Raw genomic sequence first — 12,565 nt, 5'->3', positions numbered from 1 at the left:
TGAATAGAATCCACGGCACTGTTATCCATGCAAAAATTGTTAAATTGGTAAATATTTTATGTATATTTTATCACAATTTAAAAAAGAAAAGGTAAAAAATACTGTAATTCTGCTGATGTAGGAAATCATCCGGGTTGACTGAAAAAGTATTCCTTGGCCGTCTTTAGGAATTCTGATTCAGTAAATCTGGGTAGGACCCAGATAACTGCATTTGTAATCCCTGGGTGGTGCAAATGGTTAACTGCTTGACTACTAGCTGAAAGGTTGGGTGGTTTGAGCCCACCCAGAGGTGCCTCGGAAGACAGGCCAGGAGATCTGCTTCAGAAAGGTCACAGCCTTGAAAACCCCATGGTGCAGTTCTACTCTGCACACATGGGGTTGCCAGGAGTTGGAACTGACTCGACAGCAACTAACAACAAGCCTCTCAGGAGATAGTGATGCAAGTGGTCCAGGACCACATTTCTGCACCAAGAGAGTAGATGGTTAATAATATTCCTTAGAGTTTCAGGTTTAGATATGGAATCTTGAGATACATAATTTGTTATAGACATTTTCGCCATTTCTGAAAACTGCAGCAGAGGGAAAAAAACCAAAAAACCTGGTGCCATCAAGTCAATTCCAACTCTTAGTGACACTAGAGGACACAGCAGAACTGCCTCATAGGGTTTCCAAGGAGCAGCTGGTGGATTCAAACTGCTGACCTTTTGGTTAGTAGCTGAGCTCTTAACCACTGAACCACTAGGCCTCCAACAGTGGAAGGAACTAAGTATGATTAATCTACCTCCACAACCAAGGCTGGGAAACTTCTGTGGTGCAAAGCTTCTTGTGAAAGTTTTTCTTCAAGCCTTGCTAAAATACTAAAAGCACTGTTTCTTCATATGCCACTAGAGATGATAGTCTGACCCTAAAAAAAGAGAAACAGATACTCAATGGATCAAAACCTTATAGAATCATGAAAAAGAAAAAAAAAAAATGGGAAAAAGTAATTTAAGACCAGCCGTTTGGTAGAGATGCACTTTACTTAAAACATTTAAATAACAAGAAAATCACAGGAATGATACAATCACGCACAAAATAAGATCAAATACATGCATCCTGAGTTGCTGTAACCTAATTTATATTTGGAAATATTTGATTTATAGCAAAATGTGTTTTTGCAGATTGGTCTTTATTTTCAAATACATCAAGAAAATATATTTTCTTCAGAGCATGCTTCTTCTTGGTCATTAGCCATCTGTTATAGGGTTGAATTGTGTCCCCCAAAATGTGTGTCAACTTGGTTAGGCCATGATTCCCAGTATTGTGTGATTGTCCACCACTTTGTCATCTAATGTGATTTTCCTGTGTGTTGTAAATCCTACCTCTATGATGTTAATGAGGCAGTTATGTTAATGAGGTAGGACTCAATTTACAATATTAGGTTGTATCCTGAGTCAATCTCTTTTGAGATATAAAAGAGAGCAGCGAGCAGAGACAGGGAGACCTCCTAGTACCAAGAAAGAAGATCCAGGAGTGGGGCGCATCCTTTGGAGCCAGGGTCCCTGTGCTGAGAAGCTCCTAGACCCAGGGGAAGATTGATGACAGGGACCTTCTCCCAGAGCCGACAGAGCGAGAAAGCCTTCCCCTGGAGCTGGCACCCTGACTTTGGACTTCTAGCCTACTAAACTTTGAGAGAAGAAACTTCTGTTTGTTAAAGCCATCCATTTGTGGTATTTCTTTTATAGCAGCACTAGATAACTAAGACATCATCTCAAACTTCTTAAAAACACTAGTAAATATAAGAAAGGGAATCTGCCATACAAGTGTTACTTTTCCTCCAGATTCTGTAGTGAATAACTTGACTAACCATAGAGAAAAAGTGATACTAGCTGGAGACTGAGAGATAGAGGCATAGTCCTTTTCTCTTTACACTGGCTACTTACTGAATCTTAAATTCAGTTCAGGTCTCAGTAAGACAAACTGGAATTAACATAGATCTTTCTTTAATGCTCTACTATACTGCAACCGAAAAACAAAGTTGGACTCTATCAGAGAGCTAAAAATAGCACTCGTTGCTGGTTCAGATAAACCTGGATCTAGTTCTTTTCAGATGATTTTTATACTTCAGTAAAACTTCAAAGGTCATAGAAGTCTTCGACTCCACTTTACATTAATTCTCTAGGTTCTTCAGTATAGATACTACGTGGAGGATTTTCTCTTAGTGCATAAAATTTACACTTGACAATATGTAACTTAAAGAATCTTATCTTTAGGTTTAAGTGAACATTAAATAAACATGTTGCAGTGCAATTGATTACTTTTGTGTGTGGTCTTTCTAGCCATGGTCTTGTAACTCCCAGCCAGGTGATCAGGCGGGGCTGTGTGATAAGGCAATTGTGGCCCACCAAGGGGATTTGTCAGTTTTGCCTTAAAAGAGAGCCAATTCCAGATCCTACCACCACCAAGGAAGAATAGCCAGGAGTGGAGCACATCCTTTGGACCCGGGATCTCTGCACTGAGAAGCTCCTGGAACCAGGAGACTGAGAGAGAGAGAGAGAGACAGACAGACAGAGAGAGAGAGAGAGACAGAGCGAGAGAGAGCAAGCTGTAACCCTGAAAAAGGTGAGAAGTGGTGGCAGGAGAGACCCAACAGCAGAAGACAGCGCAGTGTACTTCCTGGCCCACAGAGAGAGAAAGCTGAGCGCCTTTGGGGAGAGGCCTGTGGCCAGGGAGAGGTGTGCCTGCGAGCACGGTTGGGAAGAGACTATCTTGATGAAAGAACTGTATCCTGACTGTTCCTGAGCCTGAATTGTAACTGTTACTTCCCTTATAATAAGCCCCATGATCGTGAGTACGGTCTATGAGTTCTGTGTGGCCACTTCAATGAATTACTGAACCCAGCAGAGAAGTAGAGAGTGCTGTGTGAGGGACAGTTGGTGTCAGAATTAGTAAAGATGACACGGAGAGAGGAGGCTTGTCTGGCCTCCACCTCACGGGAGTCAGCCTTGTGCTGCTGCTCTTGGTTCTCCTTCCCGCTTGTGGGGTTGGAGGAGGTCAGGCAACTCCCTTAAGCTGTTTCTTACACATGTACTCTGTTTCCAGTACCTGGTAATCTTTGTCGGAGAAAATTCTAGGATAAAAGTGCTTGCTCCAGTGGACTAAAGAGTTAGAATCTGCCCATTGCATAATACAATATTCTGACATTAAATTAATAAAAAAAGATACCAGTGTATCTAATTTAAAATAATAAATAAAACACTAGATGTCTCTAATTAAAATATCAAACAGTATAAACAGGAAAAACATTTCCCCATTCTCCCTGTTCTCTTTCTCCCATTTCCTAAAGGCAACTACTTTTAACTCTAAAAAGTACTTTTTTTCTGGTATTGTCTTAGACTGGGTTCTCTAAAGAAGCAAAACCAATGAAGCATGTATATACATTGTGTGTGTGTGTGTGTGTGTGTGTGTGTGTGTGCGCGCACATGTATGTATATATATGTGTGTAAATATATTTATATATATGTACTTTTATATATATATATTTATATATTTTATATATATATTATATATATATAAAGAGATTTATCTTAAGGAAATGGCTCACATGGTTGTGGAGGCTGGCAAGTCCCAAATCCATGGGTCAGGCGTCAGGCTGGAGGCTTCTCCTGACTCACGTGATTGCAGTGGCTGATGAACTCAAATCGGCAGATCAGACGACAGGCTGCTGGCCCACGGAGCTGTGGAAGCTGGCAAATCAGGTCAGATGGCAGGCTGCTGACTCCAAGGGCTCCAGAAGCTGGCAAATCCCCAAAATGGCAGGTCAAATGGCAGGCTGCTGGCTCAAGTTCCAAGAACTGGAAGTCAGATGATGACAAGCCAAATGCAGGATCCAGAGTGAGAGAGAGTGCTCTGCCAGACCATTCATATATACTGGATGCAGGCCACACCCTCAAGGCTTTAGTAAGGGCGTGACTCAAGATGCACCCCACACTAATCCTGCCTCATTAACACATAGAGGTTTAGGATTTATAACACATCGTTACACAATACCACAAAATGGAAGACAACTACATCAGATCACAAAGATAGAAGACAATTATACAATACTGGGAATCATGGCCTAGCCAACTTGATACTAACATTAACCATCACAGGTATTCACCAATAAAACGTTTATACTTCTACTTCATGAGTTATCAATTTTAGTCTTTCTTGACTTTCTGTTATCATGTTAGGAAAGGTTTAGCATTCCTAACTTTCCACTTCCTTTCACTTATTATCCTATTATATTTCAAACATAATTTTTAGTCAGTATTTACATTATTGCCTATGTAAAAATGCAGAGGCAGATAGTATTTCATTTCCTTCCTTGCACAACTTCTGTTTATTGGAATCAATGATTGCTTCATTTTTTTTCATCAGCATAGTTTTCTATGAACTGATTTTTAGTTGTTTCAATTGCTTAACTAAAGTTGTTGTATGACTACTAATGGTTTTCCCCCCCAAATGCTCAAATTTATCAGATAATGTATTAATTCCATTTTGCTCCCTAAAATCCCCCCTTCCTTCTGCTCCAATATGGAGGCAGCTTTGGGCACATATTTGTTCTAAAACTTTCTTCTGACATTTTGGTTTTAAATGTACTATTTTGATCTTGTGCTTTCCTCTTTCCTGTTTTTCTGGAACACAGCATCCAGCAATTCCCTAAGAAGGGTACACTTTTGGAGTCCTTATATTCACACAATGGATCGTTTAGTTGGTTAAAAATCTGTTGTTGTTGTGAGGTGCCATTGAGTAGGTTCCGACTCATAGTGACCCTATGTACAACAGAATGAAACACTGCCTGGTCCTGCGCCATCCTCACCACAGTTATGTTTGAGGCCCTTGTTGCAGCTACTGTGTCAATTCATCTCGTTGGATGTAAATCTTGTTGGATATAAATCTCGAAGATGTAAATAATTTCCTCCTTGGATTTTTTAAGGCATTATGTTCTAATACTCATTGTTATACTGAAAAAGCCAGTGTCATTTTGATTCAAGTTCCCTTCTAAGCGATTCCAAGCCCCCAAGCCCCCCATCACGTCCAAACTCGGGATGTGTTGCTCTGGAAAGCACAGACAAATCTGCGAGGGAAGCAACACTGATTGACAGTGCTGGCAGAATTAAAACACCTGCACTTAAGTCTTCTCTCATTTCCGTTTCCCTGTTACTAGCTAACTTCACTAACTTTTTCTTGAAGTGACAATCAGGAGATATGTAAATACTCCCAAATAACTGAAAAATACTCAAAAATTTTTTTACAGAAACCCACAGAATAGGTTAAGGTTGCAGAGTAGGCTCAAACATTCTGTGAGTTACCACAGAGGGCTCTGATTTATTTATTATACATTTTACAGACACTGAGCGGAGGGAGGAGGGGAAACCTATTCAGTAAGCGAACAGTATCGTTCCAGAATCTTCCTGTAACACTTCTCTTTTGGGAGCAGACCTCACCTACTCCAGCCATAGGGGTAGGCAGGCAGGTGACCAAAGCTGGGCCGAATACAGTTCCTCCTGTTTCCTTGCTACAAGACTGTTCTAAGGATTGTGTAATGTGCCAGTGCAAACCACTCAGAGTCCTTCCTCTAGGATTTTTCAAACTGGAACTGGAAGAAGCCAATCTACTGTGGGGATCTCTGACCCTCAGAAAGAAATAGAGGTAAGAGGTTGAGGGTTATACTGACGGGATCCAAAGCCCTGTTCTTGCTCACAAGCCCACCTCTACCCTCATCCTTCTCAGGTTAGGTATGTGCACCAACTAATTTCCTCTTTCACTTAAGCTAGTTTTTGTCATCTGCAACAAAATACGTCCTATCTATTCTGCTCCAGTCCCATATATCTAAGTGCCTACTAGACAGCTCTCCCTGGATGTCCCCTAGTACCTCAAACTCATATGCAGAGTACGATGTATCTTTCCTCCCTTCCCCATCTACCTGTCCCATTTCTTGTATTCCCTCATACTGGTTATCAAGTCAACATCTACTCAGCTGCCCAAGCTAGAAATCTATAGCTCTTCTAGACTTCTTTACCTGATCTCTATCCCTTAAGATCTAATAGGTGTCTAAGTCCTGTTACTCTTTTTATTTCTCTTATCTGTTACTCCTTCTTCTTAATACCTTTGAGCCTCCTTCTCCCTGTACCCCATTTCTCGCCCATTGTACTGAAAAGGCCAGATCTCAGAGTGCTTACCCTGCCCAGTGCCTCTGTTGAATGGCGTTCCCTTCTGATACAGTTCCCCATGATCCTTCTAGTCCTTGATGATTGGTCCAGAGCAGTCACCAGAAAGGCTGGTCAGTATACAAGACAATATGGCAGGAAAGTGTACTCAAACAGACAGTGACAATTAATTACACCAATCAGGCCCTCTTCTGTGAGTTCTGAATCTGAGACACAAAGACAGCTACTCAGTTGGTTGCAAAACAGAAGCTGAAGATATACAGAGAGGGCAGAGGTGATGACGAGACTACAGAAACTCCTGAGTAGACAGAAAATGAGTAAGCAGAAGCTATGAATAATCAAATCCCTGGGTGAAGTAACGGGCTGGAATGACAAACAAAAAGAGGAATGAAATCACCATAATGGTGGGGGACAAACTCTTGCTGTTCAGGAGGCAACAAAATAACACTAGAACTGCCTTGGAACATGATCTGCTGTCCAATTCCTGAGTTATAGATACTCCAGCCTGTGTGAAGCATGGCTGAATAACTATTCATTTTTTCCTATGAGGTATCTGTGTTCCACTGAGACTCTCCCTATGAGCTCAACCCACTAACACCATACTGTGGTCATGTAACATTTCTTGTAGTTCCCCTGCCACGTGATGCGCTACTATACCTCTGTTTACGTGCATACGTTATCTCCTCCAGTAGAACCACCCCTCTCATCTCCCAGACAAATACTCCTAACTTCTCCTGGCTGCCACTTAGCTGAAGACTGTGCTCAGGCTCTTCTCGGCAGCTTTCTAGATCTCAGCCAGGTGAGATGTGCTTCCTTTACTCCAAATGGACTTAGTGGTACTGTATAATGTAATTAATTGTGTCTCCACAACTAGACTACGAGCTTCTTCTGAGATGCTTTTGTTCACCTTTGCCTCCCCAGTACCTGTCACAGCCCTAGCACACACATACGCTTAATGTCACTGCTTTTATTAAAGCTCTCACTTGCCTAGACTCTTTCAATAGCCTTCCATTATCACCCATCTTCTAATAAATCCACTTGCAGCCTGCAGTAGCTGAAGTCTGCCATGGTACTTTAAAAAGTCAATGACTCCATGGGTTTGTGCATGAGAGATTTCCTCAGCTCAGAATGCCCTTCTCATCCCTATCCTCTTAACTCCCTCCAAGATATGGAGCAGGGAAACTAAAGGTTACTGTAGAGGCCCAGGCAAGAGAAGACGACAGCCTGGACTAAGGAGTACTCGTGGAGTTAGAAGTAATGATAAATTCTGGACGTGGAACAGGCAGTAAGCACTTGGTGAAGAACTGAATATGAGATGAAGCAGGTATATAAAAAATGACTACTTGGTTTTCTGGTTTGACCAACTGAATGGTGTTCTCATTCACAGAGATAGGAAAGACTGGAAGAGAAGCATTTATATATTAAGATTTCTTGTTTAAATTTTGCTGATATGTACTTTATTGAGGGAATAGGCTGACTTTTCTCTTTTTTTGGTGGTGGTATTGGGGAGGATATTTACAGTTATTTCATAATACAGAACAGTTTAGGGACAACAACAAGTCTGCAGGGCATAGGGTAAGAGTTTAAAATGGTATGAAATTGCTAGGGATCTTGGGAAAAAGGGCAAAAAGAGGTGAGGATATCAAAGAAAGTTTTTAAAATTTTTAAGTCTTACTTTTACGGAAGAGCACTCTCATGATTCTGAGCTAGTTCTAGTATTACAGTTTGGCAACTGTATGGATTAAATAAGCCTTGGGGGGCTACGCTAAGAACCTAACCACTATTTAAGAACATTACTCAGATTAAAAATGCTATGTTTTACAATTATATACTAAAACCTAAACTTGGGAAATAAGTTGGTGTACTGATGGATTACAAAAATAATTGTTCATCATAATGTCTTTTATTGGAAATTCAATATTTTTCAATTACCGAACGTTGAGTCGTATCACTGCTGGCATATCGTTATAAGAAAATACACTATATTATACAGTTACAGAACTAATACCTAATCAAGCGTATAACTGGTAGAAACATGAAAATAAAGCTGGTATCTATAGATACAGACAAACGTCGAGGGAAAGGAAAGGTGACATAGCAATCTGTGCTGTTAACTGAAGCAGCAATACTGACCACTGGTAACAGACAATCTCCAAGAATAATACACGGTTTAATGTATACAAATTTGTTATTTTTAAAGTAACCATTTTAGTTAATCTATTGAAAATTGATAAAACTGTTAGATTCTCAATTTTTGGTAAAATCTTTTAAGATCAAGCTTATATAAATAATCTCTATTATAGATGTATAATGTAATTTACATATTTGGAATAAGTATGATATTATTTTAAAGAACATCTAGGGTTATGATCTACACTCTATATTCTCTGTAAATAATCCGTATTTAAGGAAAAACACTATTCTCTGTAAAAAAAAAAAAATTAAAACTAAGAAACCTACTCTTAAAAAAACCCAAAACAAAGTTTTCATTAGTCTGAAACTAAAGATGAGCTTTCCATTTCTTGTCAGGATCCTTGTTGCTAACTGTAGAAAGAAAAAAATCACAGAGTAAAAATTTGGTACAAATAAGTAAATACATTGGATTTTAAATTATCTTGTGGCTAGAAAAAGTGTTCATTCCTAAAATAATTTTGTTGTTCAACATAAAGTTGATTTTTTTGTATTATTTGTACAATGCAAAGACATTGGTAAAGCTTCTACATACAATTCATGTTTTTATCCACTTGATTTTAAGGATTAAACACCTATAAAGATTATTCATTTGACAAATCAATCAACTACTACTAAATAATTACAGCAGTACTGCTTTACTTTTTTTGAATTTACTACCTTTACTACTGGCTTACAGACTCTGGTTGTTCCCAAATCTTCTACATGTAAAATTCTTCATGGTCTTGTAGTCTGGAAGAAGAGAAGCTACCTTCTTGCTACATGCATTGGATTGTTATTCTGGTGGGTGAGGACTGGAGCCCCTAAGCGGGATTCTAATTCCTATAGGAGCTTTTGGTTCCAATTTGTGGTCAACTGGCTTTGCGCTAAGAATTCTTTCTAGTGTCTGTCTCTCCTGTTTACAGTGACATTCAGGGGAAAACACTGATGGGTATTATTTTTCCTAAAAAGAAAAATATTTTAGATGATGACAATAACAGAATTAAAATTTCTAAGTATACTCACATATTTTTCCTTCTTTTTCTAATTTTTTCAAATGAAGTGAGACATTATTTTTAGCCATGTTATGCAAATTCTCAGGAATACCCTAAAAGAAAAATGAAGGTGAAAGAAAAAATTACTTTAAAAAAAGTTAATCCTTCTGAGGCCTTTAAAGAAAAACAAGATGCTACAACAGAAGAAAAACTTAAGAATATTTTTATATAGTAATAACCAAACGATTTCACCTGGTGCAGATCTTGTTTTAGGTCACTGTATTCCTACAGGTCAGACAGACCATAAGCTCCAAATGTATATGTATATACAATACATGCTTTGTCCGCTACTGAATACCCACAACTTGGTATAATGGCACATAGGAGGAAACTATTAATAGTTTATAAACAAACGAATGCAAAGATTATTCTCGGATATTTTTGATGTTACAGGCAGTTGGCCCTATGGTCTATTAGGTTACATGACAGTATTTTTGCACATCTTTATAAAAGAATATACATTTCAATTTCATGACTCACAATTTCTACGTTTGCTTTGGCTGACACAGTAATGTAGAATTCGACAACTGTTACCTGAATGACAAAGCAAATGATTCCTTTTATTCTTTAAATAAGGATCATATTTCTATAAAAAAAAAGGTTACTGGTCTCAGACATAAAGTCACGTCGGGACAGGAAGAGGAGAGGGAGAAGGGAGGAGAATTCAGAATGATGGCAAACGAAGTAACACTCTCTGGGAAGAGTCCCTTTGGAGTCTACAATGCACGTTAGGGCCAGTGGCATTGTGTGTGTCGTGTACTTGTTGAAAGGCTCGAGTGGGAAATAAATTTTTGACAGAAGTCTGTTTTCAGTATGTTAAATGCTTTAAAAGGAAGTTGGTGAACAGCTATTCTCCACTTACAACCTTCGCTGACCCTTTTGCAATATCTGGTCATATTTCCATTTCTTATTAACAGTTATTCCAAACCTTTATCTTGTCCTTAAGTGCCCTGTCCCCACCCCATGCCCTCCTCTCTACAAAGATTTCCTTTCTTGATGCTTCATAAGAAAAAATAGAGACTTCCAGGCATTAACTCATGCATCTTTCTACCCCTACCCTCATATCCAGAAACGTAAGCCTAAAAACCGATTCAGAGAAAAAAATTCTTTCTTTCCAAGGCCAATCCCTCCACCTATTCTTGGCACCACTCCTTTGCTATCTGTGCTGGGATTTTCCTCCTTCAACTATCTTTTTGCTTTGTGTTTAAAATCAAACTAAAGCTTAAATATAAGAGTGTCTCTTTTCAGGAAAGGAGAGAGCAAACTCTGCTTGATCCTCCCTTATGGCTCACTGTTTTCCACAATATTGCAAAAAGATCCTGGCATTTAAACCAGTTTAGCACCAACACTTGCAACATTTCCCATCTCAGATGATTATTTATTGTTTTATTGCATAAGCCATTGTGCTTACCCTTGCAAACGTCACTGTTTCAAATGATTTATTACTGTGGTTATTCATCTAAAGTAAAATGGATTTCATAAAAAATAAGGGAATATTGCTAACTACACTTATTTTGAAAACAATGTTTTTCTTTCCTTGATGATACACTTGCCTGAAATTCAGATTTTAATAGATTCCACAGTTGAATAATTTACAAAGTTATTATAATTTTGAAAGCTGAATTGAGGCGTTATAAAAAGAAAATAATAGCAAATTTTTATACTATTTAATAGGTGCCAGGCACTTTTCTGAGAGGTTTTCGTGTATTAATTAACTGATCCTCATACAATGCTGTGAGACAGATTATTATCTTTATTTAAAATGGACACTGAGAGGTCATAAGTCCAAGCTTAGACAGCTACAAAGTGGCAGAGCTAGCATTTAAACTCAGGCAGGTTTGAAACAAAATACCTCCAAGTGTTATATATATAATGAATATTTAGGTTAACATAAAATATCAACGAAATTTTCAACTTTAAGTTTTTCAAGTAGTATTCAACATAGTAAGCATTCATACAAGAAAAAGTATGAGGAATTGATCTCACAAAAACGAAACATGTAACTAAACTAAGGTCCTATGAAAAATATTAAAGTTTGCTTCTTAAATCATTTATGTGTATTATGAACAGTAGAGTCCCTTTTCCTAACTAAATTAACAAGCAGCAGTAGACTTTCAAATACAGTAATTTAGTACATTTAAAACTGTGCTCAGGTACCAAGAAGTTGATTTATTAAAACCTGGAATTACCCTGTAGTAGCAAGGATGTTTGCAAGAGGTGAGTTAGTAGTCATTAGAACAGCAATTAACTATTATCTTAAATATTTGATCACAGACTCTCCTTAGTATCTGAATCACTCTCAAGAAATAATGTGTTGCTCTTAGGATATACAACTCATTCATTGTTAGTCTGATATATGCTAAGTGGCTAGAGAAGCATTATAATTCTCAAATTGCACTGCCCAATACAGTACTCATTAGCCATATGTGGCTATTAAAATTAGTTACAATGTAATACAACTTGAGAAACTGGAATCCTCATACACTGCTGCTAAGACTGTAAAATAGTGTAGTTGCTGTCGAAAACGGTATGGCAGTTCCTCAAAAGTTAAACATGGAGTTACCATCTGGCCCAGCAATTCTAGTCCTAGGTATATGCCCAAGAGAAATGAAAACATATGTCCATATAAAAACCTGTACAGGAATGTTTACTCATAATAGCCCAAAAGTGAATAGCCCACATGTTCATCAACTGATGAATGGATAAATAAGATGTGGTATCCCCAAACAATGAAATCTTACTTGGCCATAAAAATATGTGCTACAACATGGATGAATTTCAAAAACTTAGGCTAAGTGAAAGAAGCCAGTCACACAAGAATATGTATTATATGATCCTATTTATATGACATGTCCAGAACAGGCAAAGCCAGAGACAGAAAGTAGCTTAGTGCTTGCCTAGGGTTGAGAGGGAGAGCAGGAAGTTGAGGGGAAACAGGAAGTGCCTACTAAAGGGTGTGAATTTCTTTATAGGGTGATGAAAGTGTTCTAAAATTGACTGTGATGATGGTTGTACAACTCTGTAAATACATTATTTGCTTATTCATCTGTAGACAGAGAAAGACGGGGACCTTCATCTTATTTATTTTTGTATTGCTAGAGCCTAGCACAGGTACCGGAGCCCTGGTGGTACAGTGGTTAAACGTTT

The 12,565-nt window shown here is 38.4% G+C and overlaps 1 protein-coding gene across 1 annotated transcript in view; it reads right to left on the bottom strand.

The window, feature by feature from the left end:
* Positions 1 to 3,889: 3,889 nt before the first annotated feature.
* LACTB2 (lactamase beta 2) overlaps positions 3,890 to 12,565 on the bottom strand; it is a 61,185-nt gene continuing 52,509 nt past the window's right edge. Inside the window, exons 8-9 of the mRNA XM_023727719.1 lie at positions 9,390 to 9,471; positions 3,890 to 8,738 (exon numbers count right to left, since the gene is read on the bottom strand). Coding sequence (XP_023583487.1) covers positions 8,695 to 8,738; positions 9,390 to 9,471 — 126 coding nt within the window. The 3' untranslated portion in view covers positions 3,890 to 8,694. The remainder of the gene's footprint in view (positions 8,739 to 9,389; positions 9,472 to 12,565) is intronic.

The sequence above is a fragment of the Trichechus manatus genome, unplaced genomic scaffold (assembly GCF_000243295.1).
Source record: "Trichechus manatus latirostris isolate Lorelei unplaced genomic scaffold, TriManLat1.0 scaffold00018, whole genome shotgun sequence".
Taxonomy (NCBI): Eukaryota; Metazoa; Chordata; class Mammalia; order Sirenia; family Trichechidae; genus Trichechus; species Trichechus manatus.
Note: the sequence above shows the minus strand (reverse complement) of the source record. Positions and strands in the feature narration are given on the sequence as shown.